We start from the raw sequence: 27,918 nt of genomic DNA on the forward strand, positions 1-27,918 counted from the left end.
TGTGAATAGTAACGTTAGTCTGATGTCTGAATGATATTGGGTACCAAACATGTATAAGCTGCATGTGTAGTCAGTCTCCGTCAACAACGAACATGGTCTGCAACTCTAAAGAATATTATTGAACGATTTGTTTCAGAATATATACGATTTTCACCTGTTTGTTTGTTTTGACCTTGCCCTGCCAGCCTGCATACTAAAGATTCAAGCATCCCTTGCGCAGCCTTGTTATCATGCCATTTACTTCTTAGTACTACCAGTCTCTGTGTGTCCCAACTGTCACCCTATTCCCTTTATAGTGCACTTCTTTTGACCAAGGCCTATACAGCTCTCGCATAGAGTTAGAGGACTCACATCTGTATCTATCCCGTTATGGTGTCTGTGACAGCAAAATAAGAAGAAAATTGACCACTTCAAAATGGATAAGGATCCATTTTGAAGTGGTCAATTTTCTTCTTATTTTGTGGATTGATGTTGGGGTCCTGAACCAAATCCTGAACCAAATCTTATGTCATTGATTTATTGTGGCCATTAGATGGTAGTGATATAACTTAGACATTTACAAACCATATTTAACACAAGTTGAAGAAGAGAAGGCTCTGATCATTGGCCCAACCCATAGGAATCCCCACCCAGTTGACTACTTTAAAATGGTGGAAGCCCTCAATTATATCCATGAGTCCTCTAACTAACTCTATGGGCTCTCGTCAAAAGTAGTATGCTGTATAGGGAATAGGTTGCCATTTGGGATGCATATGTCTTTTATGTACCTCAATCCATCAGGATCCTCTACATCTTTCACACAACAAACTTTTTCTTTGTTCTATTATTTTCTATTATATTTAGCTGCACTTTTATCTCTGAGGCTTGTTTGCCTTGCTTTCATTCCCCTGGTTGCGTTGTTGTTTGTGTTAACATGCCTTGTGATGATGATGCCTCTGTTTGGAATGACACACAGACACACTGTTTGGAATGATTTGTTAAGACAGCTAATGTGTAGATAGACGGATGAAAAGCATATGCCAAACCACCAAATCTGCAGTTGAATGAGTCATACAAACCTTTTCTAAAGAATCCATAGATGTACGTAGCTGGAGCTTCTGTCTGCATCCCAAATGGCCCCCTATCCCGTAGACCTTAGGGCTCTGGTCAAAAGTATTGCACTATGGGGTGCCATTTGGGATTCACCTTATTATTATTATTATACCTTTATTTAAACAAGGAACACAGACTGAGACCAAGGTCTCATTTACAGCTGGGCCCTGCATGTACATGTTTACACATACAGTTTAGGTTCAATGATTTAAAAAAATAAACAAGACAAACTAAACCATCACAGACTGATCTGTGATCTATAGTTTCTAAATAATGCTACTGAGAAATTGCTGTATTTTCTCTCATTAGGAATTTGTGTTTTCTAAAAATATATTTTCTAAGATATATTTGGGTCTTTCTATAAATAATGGGTCCTAAGTGTGACTTTGGGATGGATCAACATTTCAAAATGGATAATATATGCCAATTGGCCCATAAACCAAAATGCAGGGTTCGTACAGACATTGGAAAGTCAAATTCATGGACTTTTAATTACTTTTTCAAGCACAATCATCATTTTCAAGGATGTGCATTTTAAATTGTATTGTTTTTATAGCCTATAGAACAAAAACTCTCCCCAAAAAGTATGCAAAAAGTGTCAGAAGTCTGTCACAAAAACTGATTAGAAATGAAAATATTGGATATTTACATTTGATCAGGAGAGTTTATAATAATTTCGGCTACAATAATTTCAAAGACTTTTCAAGAACCAAATTGAGGAAATGTCTGATTTTCAAGATATTCCAGTAGGCCTATTTGATTTTCTGAGTTACTTGTTGTTACATTCTAATGTTGTGCTGACCAAAATAAATTTGCACAGTATTTCAAGTGATTTCTTTAGATAATTGAACAGAAAAAATGAATTGAAGAAACTATGCCTGATCAAATTGGTAGTCCACCCAGTGAGTGTGTTTTCTGGGTTTGAATAAAATATTTTATGTGCTCACAAGGGAGCCACACCCATGCAAATCTCATTTCGCACGTGCATAGGGTCGCACGTGCATAAGTCTGAATACCAAATATTTAGAAGTACTTAAATCAAAATGCGTAAAAAAGGCATACATTTACTAAGTCTGAATCGGCCCCATTGTGAATATGCCCATTAGGCTACTATGGAATTTGTCATTACTATGTCATTTATTATAAGTATCAAGTTAAGGTGACTCTTCTGGTTAGAAACATTCCATTTTCCAATCACATATATTACTTGGAATTTATGTGCCCATGAAAGCTGTTTTCACGCCATAACATAAGGAGACATGAAATGGTATGTAAGTTAATCCGTTTTACCTCATTTCTACCAGCATTTTAAATGTGCAACCAGAGGGAAAAAAACTCTAGACCACCTTTACTCCACACACAGAGACGTGTACAAAACTCTCCCTCACCCTCCATTTGGCAAATCTGACCATAATTATATCCTCCTGATTCCTGCTTACAAGTAAAAACTTAAGCAGGATGCATAAATAAAGAAGTTGTCAGATGATGCATATGCTAAGCTACAGGACTGTTTTGCTAGCACAGACTGGAATATGTTCCGGGATTCTTCCGATGGCATTGAGGTGTACACCACATCAGTCACTGGCTTCATCAATAAGTGCATTGATGACGTCGTCCCCACAGTTAACCGTACATACATACCCCCACCAGAAGCCATGGATTATAGGCAACATCCGCACTGAGCTAAAGGGTAGAGCTGCCGCTTTCAAGGAGCGGGACTCTAACCCGGAAATCCCGCTATGCCCTCCAATGAACCATCAAACAGGCAAAGCATCAATATAGGACTAGGATTTAATCGTACTACACCGGCTCTGACGCTCGTCGGATGTGGCAGGGCTTGCAAACCATACAGATTACAAAGTGAAGCACAGCTGCGAGCTTCCCAGTGACAAGACCCTACCAGACTAGCTAAATTACTTCTATGCTCGCTTCGAGGCTTGCAACACTGAAGCATGCATGATTGTGTTATCACACTCTCCTTAGCCGATGTGAGTAAGACCTTTAAACAGGTCAACATTCACAAGGCCGCATGGCCAGACGGATTACCAGGACGTGTGCTCCGAGCATGCGCTGACCAACTAGCAGGTGTCTTCACTGACATTTTCAACCTGTCCCTGACTGATTCTGTAATACCAACACGTTTCAAGCAGACCACCAAAGTCCCTGTGCCCAAGAACACTAAGGTAACCTGCCTAAATGACTACCGACCCGACTACCGACGTCTGTAGCCATGAAGTGCGTTGAAAGGCTGGTCATGGCTCACATCAACACCATTATCTTAGAAACCCTAGACCCACTCCGATTTGAATACCGCCCCAACAGATCCACAGATGATGGAATCTCTATTGTACTCCACACTGCCCTTTCCCACATGGACATAAGGAACACCTATGTGAGAATGCTATTCATTGATTACAGCTCAGCATTCACAATACAGGAAACGGAGGACTGAGCATGCCCCCATTCTCATCGATGAGGCTGTTGTAGAGCAGATTGAGAGCTTCAAGTTCCTTGGTGTCCACATCACCAACAAACAAACATGGTCCAAGCGCACCAGGACAGTCATGAAGAGGGCACGACAAAGCCTATTCCCCCTCAGAAAACTGAAAAGATTTGGCATGGGCCTCAAATCCTCAAAAAGTTATACAGCTGCACCATAGAGAGCATCCTGGCTGGTTGCATCACTGCCTGGTATGGCATGTGCTCGGCCTCCGAATGCAAGGCACTACAGAGGAGAGTGCGTACGGCCCAGTGCATCACTTGGGCCAAGCATCCTGCCATCCAGGACCTCTACACCAGGCGGTGTCAGAGAAAGGCCCTAAAAATTGTTAAAGACTCCAGCCACATAGACTGTTCTCTCTACTACCACACGGCAAGCGGTACCGGAGTGCCAAGTCTAGGTCCCTTCTAGCCTTCTTAACAGCTTCTACCCCCAAGCCATAAGACTCTTGAACAGCTGGTTACCCAGACTATTTGCATTGACCCCCCCCCCCCCCCCCTTTTTACGCTGCTGCTACTCTATGCATAGTTACTTTAACTCTACCTACATGTACATTTTACCACAATTACATCGACTAACCTGTGCCCCCGCACATTGACTCTGTACCGGTACCCCCTGTATATAGCCTCGCTACTGTTATTTTACTGCTGCTCTTTAATTAATTTTTACTGAACAATTATTTTTCTTAAAACTGCATTGTTGGTTAAGGGATTGTTAGTAAGCATTTCACTGTTAGGTCTGTTGTATTTGGCACATGTGACAAATACAATTTGATTTGATTTAAAACGTATTATAACTAACAACACCTGCCATAAATGAAAGGAAAGAAAAGTTGTTTTATGTCAAGCGATGTTGGACATGTCTGTCAAGACTCCAACCACGAGAAAAGGTTTTAGACTGTTTTTAAATCAACTTGTGAATTGTATTGAATGTAGGTAGCTATGTTCCCCTGTTATATCTTAATGTAATGACATTTTAAAAATTGGCTGATTATTATCAATTTATCAACAGCAAATAAGTTGTCCACCGCAGGAAATCCTCAATGGTACCCTAGTTTATAGAAATACCCATGTGTAGTGCGTACAGCATCATGTGTGTTAGTGACAGTGTTTGTGTGTTAGATCTCCTCTGTAACGCTGTCTCTGTCTGTCTTTCTTGAGTGAGATGTGAGGAGGATGTTGTTGCTAGTCTGATTCATGCTGTTGCTTCTCTCTCACACCCCCTCCTCCCCTGTCTCGCTCCCTCATTCTCTTCATTCCCTCATTCTCTTCACCCCCTCCTCCCCTGTCTCGCTCCCTCATTCTCTTCATTCCCTCATTCTCTTCACCCCCTCCTCCCCTGTCTCGCTCCCTCTCTCATCCCTCTCTCTCCCTCTTCACCCCCTCAGCCTGTTTGCACTGCTGTCCAAGAAGCACAACAAGATTTTGGAGCAGGCTACCCAGTCTCCACGGGGCCTGCGGCGGGCAGACTATGTGAGTACAGTTCCCCCACTTCCCTGGTCCCCTGGACCTCCAGCCACGTCAACTGCAATCAGCCACACACACCACAGCCTCCTCTGTCTGCAGGGAGGGAGCAGGCCTTAGGGCTGGGGGGGCCTGATGCCTGACAACCCCCCCTAAACACACAGGAACAAAGACACAGGTGACATGAATGCAGATGCAAACCCAGTAAGAGACAGAGGCCATACGCAAACCTAGACACCCAGACGCACAGACCCAGAAGTGGCTGGAGGTGTGTGCGTGTCAGTGATTAGGCTCCTCCCACACACAGGCAGAAGGGAAGCACCCTTCACCCCCACTCTCTTTTGTTTGGATGTCTCCTTAATGGCCCTTTTCCCTTCCAAAACACACACACACACACACATACACCCATATACTTGATAATACCATTGCTATGTCTAGAGTCGTTGATGCTGAATTAACTTCTGGCCAATGATATTACTTCACCCAAACATTACCCTCCCTCGTCACATTGTGTTTTGAATACGTCTTTATCAATTATATCATGTTTGCTATATGTCTGTGTGAATTATATCATGGAAGGTCTCCTCCAAGCTCCAACAATAAGCTGGTCGGGGTAATTTTCATTAGGGCACACCATAGCAAAACATAGTAAAGAAATATTTTGCAACAGAAAACAAAAACAAGACATTTCTTATTGGACCAGTTCAGGTAGTACCGCCCCCTGTTTATGTTTGGTGTCTAATAAATATGACCCTGGTCTCAATGGAAGAAGTTGTGACTAGATTCCAACCAGCTCTCAGGGATCTTGTTCTGTGTTCGTATCTCACGTCCAGTCTAGACTTCAAAGTTTTGTTCTGTTACTAAGTAATGTTGTTAAGAGGTTTTTATTTAGTGCTAGGAAGAAGGAAATCCTGCAGTTTGAACATAAAGGTGGTTATCATAACATCCAGTCAACAACCTACAATTACTTAATTTGTTTGCGGTTCTCAATCAGTCAGCTTCTCAATCAGTCACTACAAACGTCATAACACGTTGGATGCAAACACACAAATAAACACACCTTCATATTTGGCACACACATTTAAAAACTTGTTTTTTTAAAGTTGATTTTCCTTGTGAAACAAATACATTGGAAATTACTCACCAAAGCTCCTAATAATAACAACTATTTGTACTGCAATAAATACACATTATGCATATATACAACAAGCACCTATGAAAATGTGACGCTGATATGCACACGGCAGTGTTGTTGTCTGTAGAGCCAGGCAGGCTGTGTGAGTCGTGTTGGGGTGTAGTGTGCTGCGTCACAGGGGGGAGGATGGGAGATGAGGGGAGACTAGGCAGGACAAAGGCAGAGTGACAGGCCCCACTTTGCCTTCAGGCCTCGTGACTGATCTGCCGTGACGCAGAGCCACAAGCTCAGACACGATTTACAGAGGGTAGAGGGGGGAGAAGAGAAAGGCTGACGGGGAGTGAAGGGGTGAGATGGGTGAGGAGGGAGCAGGTCTTGGTCTCATGGGAGAGGGTAGAAATGGGCAGGGGAGAGGCTAAGAGGGAAGGCTGAGGAGGGAGCTAGCTGTGGGAGAGGGGAGGAGGGAAATGTAGAGAGGCGGGGGGATGAAAGGGATGAAGTGGCACGTGGCAGTAATTAAAGTTGACTCCAGAGCGTGCGTGCCGGGTGAGAAGGGGCGAAAGCGAGGGTGATGGGGGGGGTTGACTTTACTTCTTCCCCTACAATCGCCCCTAGTCCTTCGTTCCACTCCAGCCACCACCACCCCCCTCATTCACTGCTCTCTCACTCCATCTCACCCTTATTTTCTCTCCCACCCCATTTATCACTCTCCCCAGTCCTCTGTCACTGTAATTCTCTAGGACACACCATCTCTCTCCGTCTCTCTCTTTGTTAGTAGTAGATGGTGTTGTGATAGGAGGCCTAGGAGATAGTGGATCTACCTTTGGCCTTTTACTGGTGATAGGAGACTGGCTAGGCCACTGTTCTCCTCTTTCCATCTCTTGCTTTCCTGCCTCCCAGTCTGCAGCCTTCACCATCCCCTTCTCCCCCCCGCCCCTTCTCCTGGGTGACTGGTTGCAGTGACTTTCCCCCTCCCTCAAGGTCCAAGGGGTTCTTCACCCCCCCCCCCCCCCCCCATTGCCAAAGCAAGTGAAATCGATAATTAACTAAAGTGAAATAAACAATCAAAAATATACAGTTAACATTACACTCACAAAAGTTTCATATGATGTCAATATACATTGTTGTAATGATGTGCAAATAGTTAAAAGTACAAAAAGGAAATAAATAAACATAAATATAGGTTGTATTTACAATGGTAACTGTTCTTCACTGGTTGCCCTTTTCTTGTGGCAACAGGTCACAAATCTTGCTGGTGTGATTGCGCATCTATGTGCATCTATGTCTCTCTAATATGGTCATACATTTGGCAGGATGTTGTAATGTGCAGCTCAGTTTTCAGCTCAGTTTCCACCACATTTTGTGGGTAGTGTGCATATAACCTGTCTTCTCTTGAGAGCCAGGTCTGCCATCGGCGGCCTTTCTCAATAGCAAGGCTATGCTAACTGAGTCTCTTATCAATCAAATATATTTATAAAGCCCTTCTTACATCAGCTGATGTCACAAAGGACTATACAGAAACCCAGCCTAAAACCCCAAGCAATAGAGATGTAGAAGCATGGTGGCTAGGAAAAACTCCCTTGAAAGGCAGGAAGCTAGGAAGAATCCTAGAGAGGAACTAGGCTCTGATGGGTGGCCAGTCCTTTTCTGGCTGCGCCTGGGGCGGCAGGGTAGCCTAGTGGTTAGAGCGTTGGACTAGTAACCGGAAGGTTGCGAGTTCAAACCCCCGAGCTGACAAGGTACAAATCTGTCGTTCTGCCCCTGAACAGGCAGTTAACCCACTGTTCCCAGGCCGTCATTGAAAATAAGAATTTGTTCTTAACTGACTTGCCTGGTTAAATAAAGGTAAAATAAAAAATAAAAAAAATAAAAGTACATGGCCAAGATGTTCAAACGTTCATAGATGACCAGCAGGGTCAAATAAAAATAATCACAGTGGTTGTAGAAGGTGCAACAAGTCAGCACCTCCGGAGTGAATGCCAGTTGGCTTTTCATAACCGATCATTCAGAGTTAGAGACAAAGTCAAAGATTTCCTTAATTTTGGGTCGGTCACAGTGGTTAGGTATTTGTATTTTTTCACCTTTATTTAACCTGGTAGGCCAGTTGAGAACAAGTTCTCATTTACAACTGCGACCTGGCCAAGATAAAGCAAAGCAGTGCGACAAAAACAACGACAAAAACAACAAGTTACACATGGGATAAACAAAGGTACAGTCAATAACACAATAGAAAATGTGTATACAGTGTGTGCAAATTAAGTAAGGAGGTAAGGCAATAAATAGGCCATAGTGGCAAAGTAATTACAATTTAGAAATTAACACTGGAGTGATAGATGTTCAGATGAGGATGTGCAAGAAGAAATAGTGCTGTGCAAAAGAGCAGAAAAAAAAACAAATATGGGGATGAAGTAGGTAGTAGGTTGGCTGGGCTATTTACAGATGCGCTGTGTGTACAACGATCGGTAAGCTGCTCTGACAGCCGATGCTTGAAGTTAGTGAGGGAGATATAAGTCTCCAACTTCAGTAATTTTTTTTGCAATTCGTGTCAGTCATTGGCAGCAGAGAACTGGAAGGAAAAGCAGCCAAAGGAGGTGTTGGCTTTGGGGATGACCAGTGAAATATACCTGCTGGAGCGCGTGCTACGGGTGGGTGTTGCTATGGTGACCAGTGAGCTAAGGCGGAGCTTTACCTAGCAAAGACTTATAGATGACCTGGAGCCAGTGGGTTTGGCGGCAAATATGTAACGAGGACCAGCCAACAAGAGCATACAGGTCGCAATGGTGGGTAGTATATGTGGCTTTGGTGACAAAACGCATAGCACTGTGATAGACTGCATCCAATTTGCTGAGTAGAGTGTTGGAGGCTATTTTGTAAATGACATCACCGAAGTCAAGGATCGGCAGGATAGTCAGTTTCACGAGGGTATGTTTGGCAGCATGAGTGAAGGAGGCTTTGTTGCGAAATAGGAAGCCAATTCTAGATGTAATTTTGGATTGGAGATGCTTAATATGAGTCTGGAAGGAGAGTTTACAGTCTAGCCAGACACCTAGGTATTTATAGTTGTCCACATATTCTAAGTCAGAACCGTCCAGAGTAGTGATGCTAGGCGCGAGGGCGGGTGCGGGCAGCTCTCGGTTGAATAGCATGCATTTAGTGTTACTAGCGTTTTATGAGCAGTTGGAGGCCACGGAAGGAGTGTTGTATGGCATTGAAGCTCGTTTGGAGGTTTGTTAACTCAGTGTCCAAAGAAGGGCCAGATGTATACAGAATGGTGTCGTCTGCATAGAGGTGGATCAAAGAATCCCCCGGAGCAAGAGCGATATCATTGATATATACAGAGAAAAGAGTCGGGAATTGAACCCTGTGGGACCCCCATAGACTGCCAGAGGTCCGGACAACAGGCCCTCCGATTTGACACACTGAACTCTATCTGAGAAGTAGTTAGTGAACCAGGCGAGGCAGTCATTAGAGAAACCAAGGCTGTTGAGTCTGCAGATAAGAATACGATGATTGACAGATTCGAGAGCCTTGGCCAAGTCGATGAAGACGGCTGCACAGTACTGTTTTTTATCAATGGCGGTTAAGGATATCTTTTAGGACCTTGAACGTGGCTAAGGTGCACCCATGACCAGCTCGCAAACCGGATTGCATAGCAGAGAAGGTACGGTGGGTGATCTGTTTGTTCACTTGGCTTTCGAAGACTTTAGAAAGGCAGGGCAGGATGGATATATCTGTAACAGTTTGGGTCTAGAGTGTCACCTCCTTTGAAGAGGGCGATGACCGCGGCCGTTTTCCAATCTTTAGGAATCTCAGACGATACGAAAGAGAGGTTGAACAGACTAACAGACTAGTAATAGGGGTTGCGGCAATGGCGGCGGATAATATTAGGAAGAGAGGGTCCAGATTGTCTAGCACAGCTTATTTGTAGGGATCCAGATTCTGCTGCTCTTTCAGGACATCAGCTGTCTGGATTTGGGTGAAGGAGAAGCAGGGGGGGCTCTGGCCAGATGCTGCTGGTGGTGCAGAGCTGTTGGTCGGGGTTGGGGTAGCCAGGTGGAAAGCACGGCCAGCCGTAGAGATATGCTTATTGAAATTCTTGATTATCGTGGCTTTATCGGTGGTGCAGTGGGCAGCTGAGATGAGGTGCTCTTATTCTCCATGGACTTTAGTGTCCCAAAACTTTTGGAATTAGTGCTGCAGGATGCAAATTTCTGTTTTAAAAAGCTAGTCTTGGCTTTCCTAACTGACTGTGTGTATTGGTTCCCGACTTCCCTGAAAAGTTGCATATCACGGAGACTATTCGAAGCTAGTGCAGTGTGCCACAGGATGTTTTTGTGCTGGTCAAGGGCAGTCAGGTCTGGAGTGAACCAAGGACTATATCTGTTCTTAGTTCTAAAATTTTTGAAAGGGGCATGCTTATTTAAGATGATGAGGAAGGCACTTTTGAAGAACAACCAGGCATCCTCTACTGAGGGGATGGGGTCAATATCCTTCCAGGATACCCGGGCCAGGTCGATTAGAAAGGCCTGCTCGCAGAAGTGTTTTATGGAGCGTTTGACAGTGATGAGAGGTGGTCATTTGACCTCGGTCCCATAACGGACGCAGGCAATGAGGCAGTGATCGCTGAGATCCTGGTTGAAAACAGCAGAGGTGTATTTAGAGGGAAAGTTGGTCAGGATCATATCTAAGATATCCACATATCCATGTTTAGGGATTTGGGGTTGTACCTGGTAGGTTCCTTGATAATTTGTGTGAGATTTAGGGCATCTAGCTTAGATTGTAGGACGGCCGGGGTGTTAAGCATATCCCAGTTTAGGTCACTTAACAGTACGACCTCTGAGGATAGATGGGGGGCGATCAATTCACATATAGTGGGTCTTTCAGCATGACAATGATCCCAAACACACCGCCCGGGCAACGAAGGTGTGGCTTTGTAAGAAGCATTTCAAGGTCCTGGAGTGGCCTAGCCAGTCTCCAGATCTCAACCCCATAGAACATCTTTGGAGGAAGTTGAAAGTCCGTGTTGCCCAGCAACAGCCCCAAAACATCACTGCTCTAGAGGAGATCTGCATGGAGGAATGGGCCAAAATACCAGAAACAGTGTGTGAAAAACTTGTGAAGACTTACAGAAAACGTTTGACCTCTGTCATTGCCAACAAAGGGTATATAACAAAATATTGAGATAAACTTTTGTTATTGACCAAATTCCTATTTTCCACCATAATTTGCAAATAAATTCATTAAAAATCCTACAATGTGATTTTCTGGATTTTCTTTCTCATGTCATCTGTCATAGTTGAAGTGTACCTATGATGAAAATTACAGGCCTCTCTCATCTTTTTAAGTGGGAGAACTTGCCCAATTGGTGGCTGACTAAATACTTTTTTGCCCCACTGTGTATATATATACTTGCACAAGTGGTGGCTGACTAAATACTTTTTTGCCCCACTGTGTATATATATATATTTATATATAAAAATAAGTGTGTTTTTTGTCCATTTTAACCACACACTTGTTGTTTGTGTACATTTATTTTATAATGTTGTATGGTTTTCCCCCAACACCACTTCCCATCAATTTGTATTGCAGACTCTCATGCCAAATTGAGTCTAAAGCTTTTTTGAAATCAACAAAGTACGAGAAGACTTTGCCTTGGTTTTGGTTTGTTTTTTTGTCAATTAGGGTGTGCAGGGTGAATACATGATCTGTCATACGGTAATTTGGTAAAAAGCCAATTTGACATTTGCCCAGTACATGGTTTTCATTGAGGGAATGTACGAGTCTGCTGTTAATGATTATGCAGAGGATTTTCCCAAGGTTGCTGTTGATGCATATGCCACGGTAGTTATTGAGGTCAAATTTGTCTCCACTTTTGTCGATTGGGGTGATCAGTCCTTGGTTCCAAATATTGGGGAATATGCCAGAGCTAAGGATAATGTTTAAGTATAGAGAATTGGAATTTGTGGTCTGTATATTTTATCATTTCTTTGAGGATACAAATGAAATGATAAAATGCCTTAATTTTGCTGGAACCCAAGAAGAGTAGCTGCTTCCTTGGCAGCAGCTAATGGGGATCCATAATAAATACTAACACCACAGGCCTTTTTGGGTTGGAGGGTTTGAATTTTGTCCTGTAGTTCATTCAATGTAATTGAAGAATCCAGTGTGTTCTGGTAGTGTTTAATAGTTGATTCTAAGATTTGTATTTGATCATGTATATGTTTTTGCTAGCTGTTCTTTGTTATAGGGCCAAACATATTGGGGAAGTGGTTTACCTATACATCTCAATTTTTGGATAGATAACTCTTTGTGTTGTTTGTTTTGTGTTTTCCAATTTTCAAAGAGTCTAAGGACTCTTCAATTACATTGAGCTGATTTCTGACGTGCTGTTCCTTTTTTTTCGTTGTGTATTTCTGTATTGCTTTAGTGATTCACAATAGTGAAGGCGTAGGCTCAGGTGTCTTTTTTTGGTTGGATAAGTGGGGGGGGGATATATGGGGGAGGGAATGCTGTCACCTCCAGGTAGGTGTTTCTCCCCCTGTGCGCTGAGTGTGTCAGGTTCTTGTCCAGTTCTGGACTTTAGGTGGCCACAGACTAGTACATGTCCCTGGGCCTAGAAATGATTGATTTCCCCCTTCAGGATGGAGAAGCTGTCTTCATTAAAGTATGGAGATTCTAGTGGGGGGGTATAAGTAGCACACAGGAGGATGTTTTTCTCTGATTAGTCTTTCCTTTTGGATTTCTAGCCAAAAGTAACATTTTCCTGTTTTGATTCATTTAATAGCGTGAGTTAGGTCTGCTCTATACCAAATGATCATACTCCCTGAGTCCCTTCCCTGTTTCACACCTGGTAGTTCGGTGGATGGGCCTACCAGCTCTCTGTAGCCTAGAGGTAACCAGCTCTCTCTTTTCCTCCCTCCTTCTCCAAAGCTTCCCTCTTCCCTTCCCCATGTGCTTAGAGCTGTGGATGTTCTCATTAGGCTAGACTGCAGCTCAGGGCACTGAGCTCCATATGACACCTAGATATATTCTAATCCATGTGAGCTCGATGGACCACTCTGATGAAATCCTTCTCTGCCTTCTGGCCCATATTCATATTCAGTCCCACAGTCCCTTTGTGAATGACAGTGGGCTTGGCTGGCCATGAACATGTTATTGTTATCATGGGCTATAGGGACATTGGTCTATATGGCAGCTTTCTGGCCACTGGCCACAGGCATCAGACCTGATTGAGTCACTGATCTGCTAGGGAGGGGTAGAGTATCTAGCCCTGTCCCCATCCCTGTTCCTGTTCAGTAGTATCTGCTCGGTGTCAATGCCAAGTGGGGCGGGACAAAACATATTTAACTAGCCGCAATACTCCTTCCCTCTGTAGTCTCCCTCATCGTTCTCTATTTTCTCTCTCCTTCTCTCCCCCCTCTTTCTTTCCTCTCTGGTCTGTTTAGCAGAAGAGTGGATGTAAAGGCAGTAATATAAAGCAGCTGGCCCTGACAGTATTCCGTTCCCCGCTGCTCGAGGGGAGGAGGAACGGGGGAGTAGAGAGTGAACTGCGAGAGAGACCGAAGGGGTGTAGAAAAAGAGAGGAGGGGAGTAGGGAGAGAGAGAGTTTGTGACTGACTGGCATCTGGAAACAATGTAATTTGGCATGGTGGCCAGGCTATGGAGAGAGAGCGAGGGAGAGGGAGCTAATGTTTGTTTAATGTAGGATTGTCCTTAAAGCAGGAGGATATTAAAAAGAGAGGATGAGAGACCTCAAACACTGTCAGCTCAGTGGGGGCGTTTCCCCCTAATACCTGTGTGTTCCAAATGGCACCCTGTTCCCTTTCTAGTACACTACTTTTGACCAAAAAGTGGCAAATGTAAATGAAAATGTAGTGCACGTTATAGAGAATAGGGTGCCTTTTGGGACTCAACTTTGTCTTTGCATCTCCTCACCACCACCAAATCCCCCTCCTCCTGTTCATCAACCCTTGTTCCTTACCTCCCACGCACACAGCATTCTCTCTCTCTCTTTTGCTCTCTCTCTCCCTCTCTCTCTCCCTCTCTCTCTCCCTCTCTCTCTCCCTCGCGCTCTCTCTCTCTCCCTCGCTCTCTCTCTCTCTCCCTCGCTCTCTCTCTCTCTCCCTCTCTTGGTCCGGCTCTCTCTCTCGGTCTCGCTTTCTCTCTCTCGGTCTCGATTTCTCTCTCTCTCTCTCTCTCTCTCTCTCTCTCGGTCTCTCTCCCGCTCTCTCTCTCGTTCTCTCCCGCTCTCTCTCTCGTTCTCTCCCACTCTCTCCCCCTCGCTCCCCGCTCTCCCTTTCTCTCGCTCCCTCGCTTTCCCTCGCTCCCTCGCTCTACCTCGCTCCCTCGCTCTACCTCGCTCTCTCTCACTCGCTCCCTCTCTCTCTCCCTTGCTCTCGCTCTCTCCCCCTCGCTCCCTCTCCCCCTCGCTCTCTCTCCCCCTTGCTCTCTCTCCCTCTCGCTCTCTCTCTCCCCCTTCTCTCTCTCTCGCCCTCGCTCCCTCTCTCTCCCTCGCTCCCTCTCTCTCCCTTGCTCTCTCCCCCTTGCTCTCCTTTTCCCTCGCTCCCACTCTTTCTCTCCCCCTCCCTCTCTTTCTCTCCCCCTCCCTCTCTTTCTCTCCCCCTCGCTCTCTCTCCCCCTTCGCTTGCTCTTTCCCCTTCGCTCTCTCTCTCCCTCGCTCGTTCCCCTTCGCTCTCTCTCTCCCTTGCTTTATCTCGCTCTCTCAAGCTCTCAAATTCTAATTCAGATTGCTTTATTGGATGAAATATAATTTGTAGATATTGACAAAGCAGTATAGGGGTACAGCATTTCAGTAAATACAGTACAATGCAATGAGGATATTGAAATACAGTTCATTTCAGTAGTAATTATAAAAATAGTACATATAATCATGTATACAGGTACAACACTACTGCTGTTGTATTGTCATCTTTGGTCGATACATTTAATTAAAGAAAATAAGATGATAAAAAGAACGAAGGAATGGCTAATAAATGAATTTACATGAAGAAAATGTAAATGGATGATGGTTACACTATGTATTAGTTGTAAGTTATATACAATGTATTAATGGTCATGGGATGTCCCTCCGGCTATGGAAATCATATACATATCTGGAAGTAATATTAGCAGTTTGTCCCTCACCCAGAATAATTCCCATCTTTATGTCATTAGTAAATGCACAGAAGTTGGGAATTGATTGACATATTATCTTGAAAAAATATGATATTATTTGGGAGTATTTCTCACAGTATCTCTCTGTCTCTCTCTCTGTCTCTGTGTGTTTGTGAAGCTGGGTCTGGTTAGTGTCAGGTCTGTAGAGGGTTAGGCCCTGGCCCCTGGGGACAGGCCAAGGGCAGCTCCAGCCCCTATCCCCTGTAAACCCCCTCAGCAGAGGTCATGTGTCTGTTTACTAATGAACATTTCAAAGTGACTGCTGTTACGCACGCACACACTCACTCTCCCTCATTCTCTCCAGCTATCCGCCCACCCCTGCCCATCCCCCATCTTACTCTACCACTCAATCCCTCGCCTCGTCCTTTCGTGATGAGCTCAACTGAACGTTAGGGCCCGGACTCAGTAGGAACCAGTAGCAGGAATGATTTGTTGTTTTTGTTTTCCCTCTTAAGGATAGTTGAAATATATTGAAGAAAGAAATAGTGGTTTGGACTCATCTCTGTGAGGAGATCAAAGCACCACACAGATACATCCTAAACCCTACATACTGTATAGATAACCTCTTTAACATGGCATACCAGACCTCCGTGTGTCTCTGTTTACATCTGTGGGCTCACTGAATCTGCTCTGTTTAATTGTCTGTATATATACTCACCGATTCAGCCTGGAGCACTATTCCCTCTGTGGGTTAGTCCTGCTAGCTAGAATATTGCATCACATATACTGTAGCTGTTGTGCTGCTCGGCTGAATCCATACTGCAGCGGTATCATTTATTTGTTTGTTTTCAAACGCTAAACTAGTACTTAGGAATACTACAACACTATGATGACACACCACAATATGCACAGGTGACCCTGCTAGTGCGAGGAGATTCATTTCATCCCTTTCGCTCCTGCTGCTTTACCTCCACACCCCCTCCGTCATTAGTTTACACTGTCACCCTGCTTATGGCAGGCAAACCTTCCGACAGACTGCTGCAAAGACTGAGAGAGGATGAGTCAGAGGCTGCCCACTTGTCTGCCTGCCGGTCCATCTGCCTCTCTCCCTGTCTGTTCTTTCTGTCTGTCTGTCTGTTCTGCCTGTCTGTCTTCCTGTCTCCCTCCCTTACTGTCTGCAGCCAGCATCTTTCTTCAGTAGGGCCGCCCCAGCCAGCCGGCTCTCGGGCCTAATACTATACAGGTATTTTATGTACTGTGGTCTTTACACTGCTGGCTTAGATAGAGAGGGGGGTAGGGGGGAGTAGCTCAGACTGAGGCTGAGGTTACAGTCAGCAGGTGGAAGCAGCCAGTTAGTCACTAATCCACTAATGACCAGCCAGTCATGGGGGCTGGATTAGCACGAAGCTACCACTGCCAGGGAGCCAGGGCACTAGGCAGACCAGACCAGCCAACCTCTCAGTTCCAGCCAGCATTCCTATTGGCCTCTAGCTAACTGTCAGGGCAGACAGGCAGGTCAGACTCCCAACCCAAGCCAGCTTTACCCAGAAGCCCACTAGGCTGAGCTGTCGCTAGGTTAGCTTACAGATGTTGGTGAAATAATAAATGCCACCCAAAGCAATTTACAGTACAGTAAACACTTAGAGTACGTTGAGTACAGTACGGTCCCATATGTGGCCCCAGCGGAAATCAACTGCAAAGTGCAAAGTGCCATGCTTCTACCAACTGAGCTACACACGATCACAAAATGACTTCAGATATGGGTGTCTGATGAAAGAAAGTAAGACACGAGGGGTGGATGGGAGTTTGTCTGGTAGTGTTGTACTTCTATAATGCACTATAGGGCCCACTCTAACAGCATGGGTTTCAGCAAACAACAAGTGCTACTTATCTGACTTCTGAACTTGAGTCTCTTAGCATGCATGAACACACACACACACACACACTCTCGCTCTCCCACTTACATGGATTCAGACACACACACTCTCTCACCCCTAGACACACTACTCGTCTCGAGCCTTTAATGAAGTCAAAGCCGAAATGTTAGCGGACAAATGAAAGCTCCTGTAATTACATGGGCTGAGCCCTAATTGAGCCTCCATAATACTCAGAGTACTGAGACTACTGCTCTATACAGTTCAGTTCAATTCAGTTAACGCCCTGTATTCTGTCTGTCTGTCGCTGTCTGTCGTGTCAGACAGACTGATATCATTGACCATTTGAAGAGGTTTGGAGAGGTTTGTGCTGTGTTTGTAAGTGCAGTGTAGATATTTCCGCAGAAACAGTTCTAAGCTTTTACCTTTCATCTATTCTATACTGTATTGCGTGAAAAGGGGTTGGTGGTTGGAATAAGACTTGCCGACCTAAACACTTTCTGCAGAAGGCCCTCCTCTTCTTGTGTGGAAGCCAGTTTGTGATTAAGTGAGGGGCTTCGATAAAACTGCTGACCCTCCCTGTCTGCTAAAACTGTGTCTCTCTATCTCTGTCTCTCTCATCCTCTCCTCCTCCACTGTTGCTGATTACTTCCTTTGCGTACAGGAAGTGTAATTTGTTTACCTTGGGAATAACAAGGTTTCTATTTCAGAAAAGGGGGGGGAACATTCTGTAGACCTCCTTGCTGTCCGTCCACACACACACACCGCCCGTCCCCCTCCCCTTTAATCTGGTCCAGTTCATATGGCCATAACAGTAAGGGGGAGACGAAGGGCAGGGGAAGAGGGGAGGGATGGCCCTGTACAGTGTGGTGTAATTGTGATTATGGAATGCCTCCCTCTATGTGCTATAATGCAGGTCAGAGAATTACCCATTACAGCCTCCCAAAATAATCTTGTTGTTTCAACGCCAGCTCTTTTCTGTCTGTGTGTTTCACTCTCGTTCTCTCTCCCCCTAGGGCTGTGGTGCACCATTGGTTGCTGGTGTTGTTTTTATTGTTTCACTGCGGTAGGTGGTTCTGACCGGTTTGGATTTTGCATACTCCCCTACCAAACCTCCCGAGTGGAGCCGAACATACACGCATGCACAGACACACACACAAAGTACCTCCCGTGTGGAGCGGGACAGCCAATACATTAAGCTGCTTGTTTATTCATGCCAGCTCTCCTGCTTTAGGAGAAAATCCTGCAGATGTTCATGTCTCTTCACTAAGCCTGCAGCCTCATAGAGAGCATTGTTAAGAGCAGAACACGCACACGCAGTAGGACACACACTCACACAATGGAATAGTCACCACCATTGATAATTCAACACATTTAAATGTTCTCAGCGCTTCATCTGCATGACTTGGGGAAGTATTTCTCCTTCTATTGACAGTAAATAGTGCACATAGCTGTAACAATTGGAATTCATCGTACTAACAGACAGTTATTCTACTTGGTCATTTTTTTTCTTCCTTTTGTGGTCTGTCTGGTCTCTTAACCTCCCTCAGATCTGTGTGCTGTCTGCCTTTTGCCTTGACAAAGGCTATGTTGTGTTGCTACTCTACTCTCACTCAGATAGCAGATATGACCTGACACACACACACACACACACACACACATATGCTTTCTCCTGGCCGTCACACCTCACCACTGACCCATTAACCTCTGACCTATTCAATATAGCCAGGCCCGGAGGCTCTCCGTAACCACGGTAACCAACGCTTGCCCCTGGTGACATATCAGAAGGCAGGCTGTATTGGCATTGTTGTTATTAATAACTGATGATCAGCCCTGTTCTGTAAATGAGTAGGTAGTGGCAGACACAGAACACACACACACAGAACAAATATATACACACACACACAAAGAACACAGCAGGACGTAGACACTCAGACAGAACAGACAGTCCCCGAGGCCTCCCCTGACCCTGTGTCATGCTGAATGCTAAAACCAGTCTTAACACACACACGCACGCTCAGCCCTACCCTCCAGGTTTAAGGATCAGCAGTACACAGATTAACAGTTATCTCCTAAGTGTACACACTCTCTCATCTACAACACACACACGGTCTATGTCTGCGGTTATGCAAATAGCCAAACAAGTCAGTCAAGAATTCAAGGCACAGTTAACCAGCATGGCTACCACAGCATTCTGAGTGGCGCAGCGGTCTAAGGCACTGCATCTCAGTGCAAGAGGCGTCACTACAGTCCCTGGTTCGAATTCAGGCTGTATCACATCCAGCCGTGATAGAGAGTTCCATAGGGCGGTGCACAATTGGCCCAGCATCGTCCGGATTGTGCCGGGGTAGGCCGTCATTGTAAATAAGAGTTTGTTCTTAACTGACTTGCCTAGTTAAATAAAAAACTAATTTAAAAAAAGATAGGATCATTGTCAGTAATGACTACGGCTCACCTCCACACAAGCACCTGAAGCCATTCGTCCCATATACTGTACATCCTCAACATCTGCGATAGGGATAGAATGAACATATCTCATGTATGGGACTCCCAATCATGGCTGTTCAAAAGTTTTAGAACACCTACTCATTCAACGGTTTTTCTTTCTTTCTTTTTTTTCTACATTGTAGAATAATAGTGAACACATTAAAACTATGAAATAACACATATAGAATTGTATAGTAACCAAAAAACTGTTAAAGAAAGATATTTGAGATTCTTCAAACAGCCACCCTTTGCCTTGATGGCAGCTTACACACCCTTGGTGTTCTCTCAACCAGCTTCCCCTTGAATGCTTTTCCAACAGTCTTGAAGGAGTTCCCACATATGCTGAGCACTTGTTGGCTGCTTTTCCTTCACTCTGCGGTCCAACTCATTCCAAACCATCTCAATTTGGTTGAGGTCGGGTGATTGTTGAGGCCAAGTCATCTGATGCAGCACTCCATCACTCTCCTTCTTGGTAAAATAGCCATAACACAGCCTGAAAGTGTGTTGGGTCATCGTCCTATTGAAAAACAAATGACAGCCCCACTAAGCTCAAACCAGACGGGATGGCGTATTGCTTCAGAATGCTGTGGTAGCCATGCTGGTTAAGTGTGCATTGAATTCCAAATAAAACACAGTGTCACCAGTAAAGCACCCCCACACCATAACACCTCCTCTTCCATGCTTTACGGTGGGAAATACACATGCAGAGATCATCCGTTCACCCACACGCGTCTCACAAAGGCACGGCGGTTGGAACCAAAACTCTCCAACTTGGATTCCAGACCAAAGGACAAATTTCCACCGGTATAATGTCCATTGCTCGTGTTTCTTGGCCCAAGCAAGTCTCTTCTTCTTATCAGTGTCCTTTAGTAGTGGTTTCTTTGCAGCAATTCGACCATGCTGTCTTCTCTGAGCAGTTGATGTTGAGATGTGTCTGTTACTTGAACTCTGTGAAGCAGGCTGGTAACTCTAATGAACGTATTATCTGCAGCATTCTTTTCTTGTGGTGGTCCTCGTGAGAACCAGTTTCATCGTAGCGCTTGATGGTTTTTACGACTGCGCATGAAGTAACTTTCAAAGTTTCACGCATTGACTGACCATAATGTCTTAAAGTAATGAAGGACTGTCGTTGCTCTTTGCTTATTTGAGCTGTTCTTGCCATAATATGAACTTGGTCTTTTACTAAATAGAGCTATCTTCTGTATACCACCCCCCCCCCCCCTCTTGTCACAACACAAACGCATTAAGAAGGAAAGAAATTCCACAAATTAACTTTTAAGAAGGCACACCTGTTAATTGAAATGCATTTCAGGTGACTACCTCATGAAGCTGGGTGAGAGAATGCCAAGAGTGTACAAAGCTGTCATCAAGGCAAAGAGTGGCTACTTTGAAGAATTAAAAATATATTTTGATTTGTTTAACATTTTCTTTGGTTACTACATGATTCCATATGTGTTAGTTCATAGTTTTGATGTCTTCATAATTTTTCTGCAATGTAGAAAATAGTAAAAAATAAAGAAAAACCCATGAATGAGTAGGTGTTCTAAAACTTTTTGACCGGTAGTGTAGATATCTGTAAAATACTTAATGTATGCTTCCCTCCTTCACTGAGTGTACAAAACATTTGGAACACCATGGTTGTCAAGTTGTCTGGATGTCCTTTGGGTGGTGGATCATTCTTGATACACACGGGAAACTGCTGAGCGTGAAAAACCCAGCAACGTTGCAGTTCTTGACACAATTATACCGGTGCGCCTGGCACCTACTACCATACCCCGTTCAAAGGCACTTAAATATTTTGTCTTGCCCATTCACCCTCTGAATGGCACACATACGCAATCCTTTTCTCAATTGTCTCAAGGCTTAAAAATCCTTATTTAACCTGTTTCCTTCCCTTCATCTACACTGATTTGAAGTGGATTTAACAAGTGACATCTTTAAGGGATCATAGCTTTCACCTGGATTCACTTGGTCAGTCTGTCATGGAAAGAACCTAATGTTTTGTACACTCAGTATATATTGCTATTGCTGTATTTAAAGAGGAGAGGGAAATGTGGCTAGACAGAGGAGTATAGGAGTGGGGAAGGGGGCAGGTGGTGTGGGTGTCTGGATTTTTTTTTTAAGTCTCTGCTTCATTACATATGGGGAGAGACTGGGGCACCTCTCATTTAATCAGCCTAGCATGTCTAACACACACAAAGACGTTGAGCTTACACACACACACACACACACACACACACACACACACACACTTCGAAGCACACACAGACGTCTAGCTTGCACATTTGCATCTGACCTGGATTCCCTGGTGTGCAGTGGGCTAATCTCATTACAGACAGAGATCTGCTGCAGGGAGAGAGAGCTGTAGGAGTGGGAAATGCAAGCTGCCACCTCCAACGCTTCCTGCTACTCTCCTCTTTACTCTTTCTCCCATTCTCTTCCTCCTTCCTCTTCTCTCTTCTTCCCTCTTTTGTTTCCTATCCTCTCTTCTCTTCTTCTCCCCTTCACTCTCCTCATCCTCTCATCTCCTCTTCTTCAGCTAGACTAATTAGAACCTAAAACTCTGGAGTCCGTGCCTGGCGGGCCACCACCTCCCCTCCCTATGAGCCCTGGTCAAAAATAGTACACTATACAGGGAAGAGGATGCCATTTGGGAGGCAGATGGTACCTCTGCTCCATGACACACCATCAATCCTTATTAGTCAGTCAGACAAACAGACACTGCTCAGTGAGGCTCTGTCTGGTCTGGCTGCCTCTGCTGTCTCAAGGTCGCTGTCACACACACATCTATTACCTGTCCTCCTCCTTAATCCTAAGTATAAAAAATAAAACACTAATATATCTTGATTCGATTAGTATTCAACCCCCAGAATCGATACAGAATCATCTTTGGCAGCAATTATTTCTGGTTATGTCTCTAAGAGCTTTCCACACATGGATTTTGCAACATTTGCCCAGTTATTATTTTCAAAATTCTTCAAACTATGTCAAATTGATTGGTGATCATTGCTAGACAACCATTTTCAGGTCTTGCCATAGATTTTTCAACAGATTTAAGTCAAAACTGTAACTCGGCCAATCAGGAACATTCACTTTCCTTTTGGTAAGCAACTCCAGTGTAGATTTGGCCCTGTGTTTTAGGTTATTGTCCTGCTGAAAGGTGTCTGGTAGAAAGCAGACTGTAAAAGGTTTTCCTATAGGATTTTACCTGTGCTTAGCTCCATTCCATTTATTTTTATCCTGGAAAAACTCCCCAGTCAATGTTGTTGATCCATCCTCAGTTTTATCATATCACCGCCAATAAACTCTGTTACTGTTTTAAAGTCACCATTGCCCTCAAGGTGTTGTCCTTCCTGTCCGGAAACTGAGTTAGGAAGGATGCCTGTATCTTTATAGTGACTGGGTGTATTGATACACCATCCAAAGTGTAATTAATAACTTCACCATGCTCAAAGGGATTTCGCCTTGCTCAAAGGGATTACAGTGTAGGTACCCTTCTTTGCGAGGCACTGGAAAACCTCCCTGGTCTTTGTGGTTGAATCTGTATTTGAAATTCACTGCTCTACTGAGGGACCTGTGTGGTGTACAGAGATGAGGTAGTCATTAAAAAATCGTGTTAAACACTATTACAACTTATTGTGTGACTTGTTAAGCACATTTTTTCTCTTATACTTATTTAGGCTTGCCATAACAAAGGGGTTGAATACTTATTGACTCAAGACATTTCAGCATTTTATTTTGAATTCATTGTAAAAATGTTTTTTTTTTTTTAAACATAATTTATTCAATTTAAAATGTAGGCTATAACACAACAATGTGGAGTCAAGAGGTCAAGAGGTGTGAATACTTTCTGAAGGCACTGTATGTTTCATTAGTAATGTGTGTTGGGTTAATCTTCTCCTGCTTCCAGAGCCAATGACATCAGCCCGATTTCAGGAAGTGATTGATGATTGGCTTCTCCTAATCGATAGCCAAGTCTAGTCCTATCGTTGAATTCTCTCCATAACGTAGCGAGATGTAAAGCTGTCATTAGGTTTAACTGTGTTGAGTAAAGCAGCCATCACCAGAGCTTTTGACTGACATTTACTGACTGAGCCTGTTACACACACACACACCTACACACAGTGTTGAATAAAGTGTCATAATGCTAATAACGTTGGCAACAGACTCCCACCTTGCTAAAATGTCACACCACAGGTAGATCAGGGCAGACTCTGAGGAGGTGGCCATGGTAACGGACGTGTGTGTGTGTGTGTGTGTGTGTGTGTGTGTGTGTGTGTGTGTGTGTGTGTGTGTGTGTGTGTGTGTGTGTGTGTGTGTGTGTGTGTGTGTGTGTGTGTGTGTGTGTGTGTGTGTGTGTGTGTGTGTGTGTGTGTGTGTGTGTGTGTGTGTGTGTGTGTGTGTGTGTGTGTGTGTGTGTTGGTCAGCCTGCATTGCTAAGCAGTCAGATCGCCACTGGGCTTATTTCATTAGTGTCTTTAAGCTGCTTTGGACTTCTTGATTCCAGACTAGAGTTGTCCTTAGTCAGGACTTGGGTTCCCTCTCAGCCTCTTGCGGTGCAGCCTTATGATAGAAGGTTCACTTTAGTTTTCAGTCAAACTGCAGTCCCACCACTTGGTTTGCTAGAAACCTGAAACCTCCAAATTCCACAAAAGCAGTGCTAGTAGGAATACGACCAATATCAAAAATATGTATTATTATTCAATTCCATGTGTCATCCCAGGCTAGTAGCTCTCTCTCTCAAGACAGCTGTTTTAAAGAAATGTTTTGTTTCTCTTCGTGTTGTCTGATTTGTAGTCATGGGAAGTCACAAATGATCAACACACACACAAACCAGGGCTACCGTTGCCGGTAATTGCCGGCTTTTGGCCGATAAAATAAATTGTCCGGGGCTGCATATCATACATCACGATTTCACCCTTCAGCACCATTCTCACTCCTTGCGCACTGCCTTATGTGCATGCGCCTGCTGTTGAGGAGAGGGAGAGAGCGAGAGAGGAGCCTTAGGATACTGTTGATTGCGAAGATGGAGGCCTGAAGTAAAACGAAAGTTAGAGTATGCCTATAGTGAAAAGCCTTCAAAGGGAATGTCCTCCGTATTGGACAAGTTTTAATATTGTAGTGGACAAAGATGAGAAGAACATTGATGCTCGACCTTATGCAGGCTACTGTGCAACTCGCTATACATGTAGGATGCAAAAAAAAAAAAAGTATTTATAATCATTTGATTTATCATTATATATACAGTACCAGTCAAAAGTTTGGACACATCTACTCATTCAAGGGTTTTTCTTTATTTTAACTATTTTCTACATTGTAGAACAATAGTGAAGACAACAAAACTATGAAATAACACATGCTTTTTTTGGTTACTACGTGATTCCACATGTATTATTTCATAGTTTTGATGCCTTTACTATTATTCTACAATGTAGAAAATAGTTTTTAAAAAAGGAAAACCTTGAATGAGGTGTGTCTACACTTTTTTTTATATATATACAGTGCATTCAGAAAGTATTCAGACGCCTTTACTTTTTCCACATTTTGTTACGTTACAACCTTTTTCTAAAATTGATTAAATCATTTTTTTCCCCTTATCAATCTACACACAATACCCCATAATAACAAAGCAAAAACTGGTTTTAGACATTTTTGCAGATTTATAAAAATTCAAAAATGGAAATATTACATTTACATAAGTATTCAGACCCCTTACTCATTTGGCAGCGATTACAGCCTCAAGTCTTCTTGGGTATGACACTACAAGCTTGGCACACCTATATTTGGGAAGTTTCTTCATTCTTCTCTGCAGATCCTCTGAATCTCTGTCAGGTTGGATGGGAACCATTGCTGCTATTTTCAGGTCTGTCCAGACATGTTCGATCGGGTTCAAGTCCGGGCTCTGGCTGGGCCACTCAAGGACATTCAGATACTTGTCCCAAAGCCACTCCTGCGTTGTCTTGGGTGTGTGCTTAGGGTTGTTGCCCTGTTGGAAAGTGAACCTTTTCATCAAGTATCTCTCTGTACTTTGCTCTGTTCATCTTTCCCTAGATCCTGACTAGTCTCCCAGTCCCTGTCTCTGAAAAACATCCCCACAGCATGATGCCGCATCCACCATGCTTCACCGTAGGGATGGTGCCAGGTTTCCTCCAGAAATGACGGTTGGCATTCAGGCCAAAAGAGTTCAATCTTGGTTTAATCAGACCAGAGAATCTTGTTTCTCATGGTCTGAGAGTCCTTTAGGTGTTTTTTGGCAAACTCCAAGCGGGCTGTTGTGTGCCTTTTACTGAGGAGTGGCTTCTGTCTGGCCATTCTACCATAACTGCCTGATTGGTGGAGTGCTACAGAGATGGTTGTCCTTCTGGAAGGTTCTCCTATCTCCACAGTGGAACTCTGTGACCAAGGCCCTTCTCCCCCGATTGCTCAGTTTGGCCAGGCAGTCAGCTCTAGGAAGAGCCTTGGTGATTCCGAACTTCTTCCATTAATGAATGATAGAGGCCACTGTGTTCTTGGGGACCTTCAATGCTGCAGACATATTTTGGTACCCTTCCCCAGATCTGTGCTTTCACACAATCCTGTTTCAGGGCTCTATGGACACTTCCTTCGACCTCCTGGCTTGGTTTTTGCTTTGACCTTATATAGAACAGGTGTGTGCCTTTCCAAATCATGTCCAATCAATTTAATGTACCAGTGATGGACTCCAGTCAAGTTGTAGAAACATTTCAATGATTATCAATGGAAACAGAATGCACCTGAGCTCCATTTCGAGTCTCATAGCAAAGGGTCTGTACATTTTTTAAAACCTGTATTTTCTTTGACATTATGGGGTATTGTAGTTAGAATAAGGCTGTAACGAAACAACATTTGGAAAAAGTTAAGGGGTCTGAATACTTTCCGAATGCACTGTGTACGTGACCGACCGCCTTGCCCGCCGTCTTATGTAACAAAATGTGTGTTTTTTTTACATTGGATTAAAGCAGACACAGCTACAAAATGGTATATCATACACTGCATTTGAGGAGCAATAGGAAAGTAATTCTGCTTTGAAAGTTGATAAACTTTTAACCTCACTTTTGAGAAATTTAATTTGAGTGTTTTGGTACAAACTGGAAAGCTCTTATTTGTCTACACCCATTCAGCATCGTTCACATCCTCTTAAGCTTTAGCCCGACCCATCTCTTTAAGGGTTGATCCAAGCGTTTTGTACTAACAACAGTCAAGCACCCAAGCTAACTGGCTCACTTGCTGGCTACTTCCAGACACAAATGAGAGAACACCTCACTGAACATTACTCGCCCTAGCAGCGCTGTTTAGGCAGTGTTTTATGTTATCCAGAGCGTTGGTGACCGCAACTGTGCTATCAGAATGTCCATTCGTAAATTCAGAGCGTTTCGCTCTGGGAGCGTTCAGACCGCACACTGGACGCTCTGGCCGATGAGTATGGTTGATCCGTGCGTTCTGACCTCACAACGGCAGTCAAGCACCCAAGCTAACTGGCTAACTTTGGCTAGCTACTTCCAGACACAAATGAGAGGACACCCCACTCTGACCATTTTATGCGCCTTGGCAGAGCTGGTTAGGTTGTTTTCATGTTATCCAGAGCGTTGATGACTGTGACTGTGCTGCTGGCAACAATTGAATTATGCTTTTTTGCCGACGTTTACTGACACCGGCCATATTCAATGGGTTTTGAGCGTTCGTAAATTCAACAGTTATTCTGCGCTCCATCACACTCAGACGAGAGTGCTCTAAAATCGAAGTAGATGGCCAGGCTGAATTTACGAACACACCCGAGTGGGCTCCCAAGTGGCTCAGTGATCTAAGGCACTACAGTACCTGGTTTGATTCCAGGCTGTATCACATCTGGACATGATTGGGAGCCCCATAGGGCGGTGCACAATTTGGCTGGGGTAGGCCGTCATTGTAAATAAAAATGTGTTCTTAACTGACATGCCTAGTTAAATGAAACATTTATAAAATAAGTGGTTACTTGCATAGTGGAGTCATTTGTTAAGACATGTAGCTAGCTAGGTAAACAATGAACCATAATCCCAACTCATGATGTTACCAACTTGCATGAATCTGCAGCTAGCTAACATTAGGCTATAAGTAGCCAAGCAAATGGCCCTGACATACGAATAATAATTTCATACACGTAATGTTAGCTAGTGAGCCAGCCAGCTAACGTTAGGTAGCTAGCTAACAGTATACTTTAACTTGAAATGAAACCGACTTTGTCAAAATTATAAATGT

At 44.0% G+C, this 27,918-nt stretch overlaps 1 protein-coding gene across 8 annotated transcripts in view; it reads left to right on the top strand.

Moving 5' to 3' along the window:
* LOC110523972 (dymeclin) overlaps nucleotides 1–27,918 on the top strand; it is a 156,932-nt gene that overhangs the window by 100,770 nt on the left and 28,244 nt on the right. For all 8 annotated transcript variants that reach the window (XM_090235049.1, XM_036977713.2, XM_090235046.1 and 5 more), the window contains one exon: nucleotides 4,980–5,064. In XM_090235049.1, coding sequence (XP_090091175.1) covers nucleotides 4,980–5,064 — 85 coding nt within the window. The remainder of the gene's footprint in view (nucleotides 1–4,979; nucleotides 5,065–27,918) is intronic.

This window comes from Oncorhynchus mykiss, chromosome 5 (genome assembly GCF_057628025.1).
Source record: "Oncorhynchus mykiss isolate SJ-2025 chromosome 5, ASM5762802v1, whole genome shotgun sequence".
NCBI lineage: Eukaryota > Metazoa > Chordata > Actinopteri > Salmoniformes > Salmonidae > Oncorhynchus > Oncorhynchus mykiss.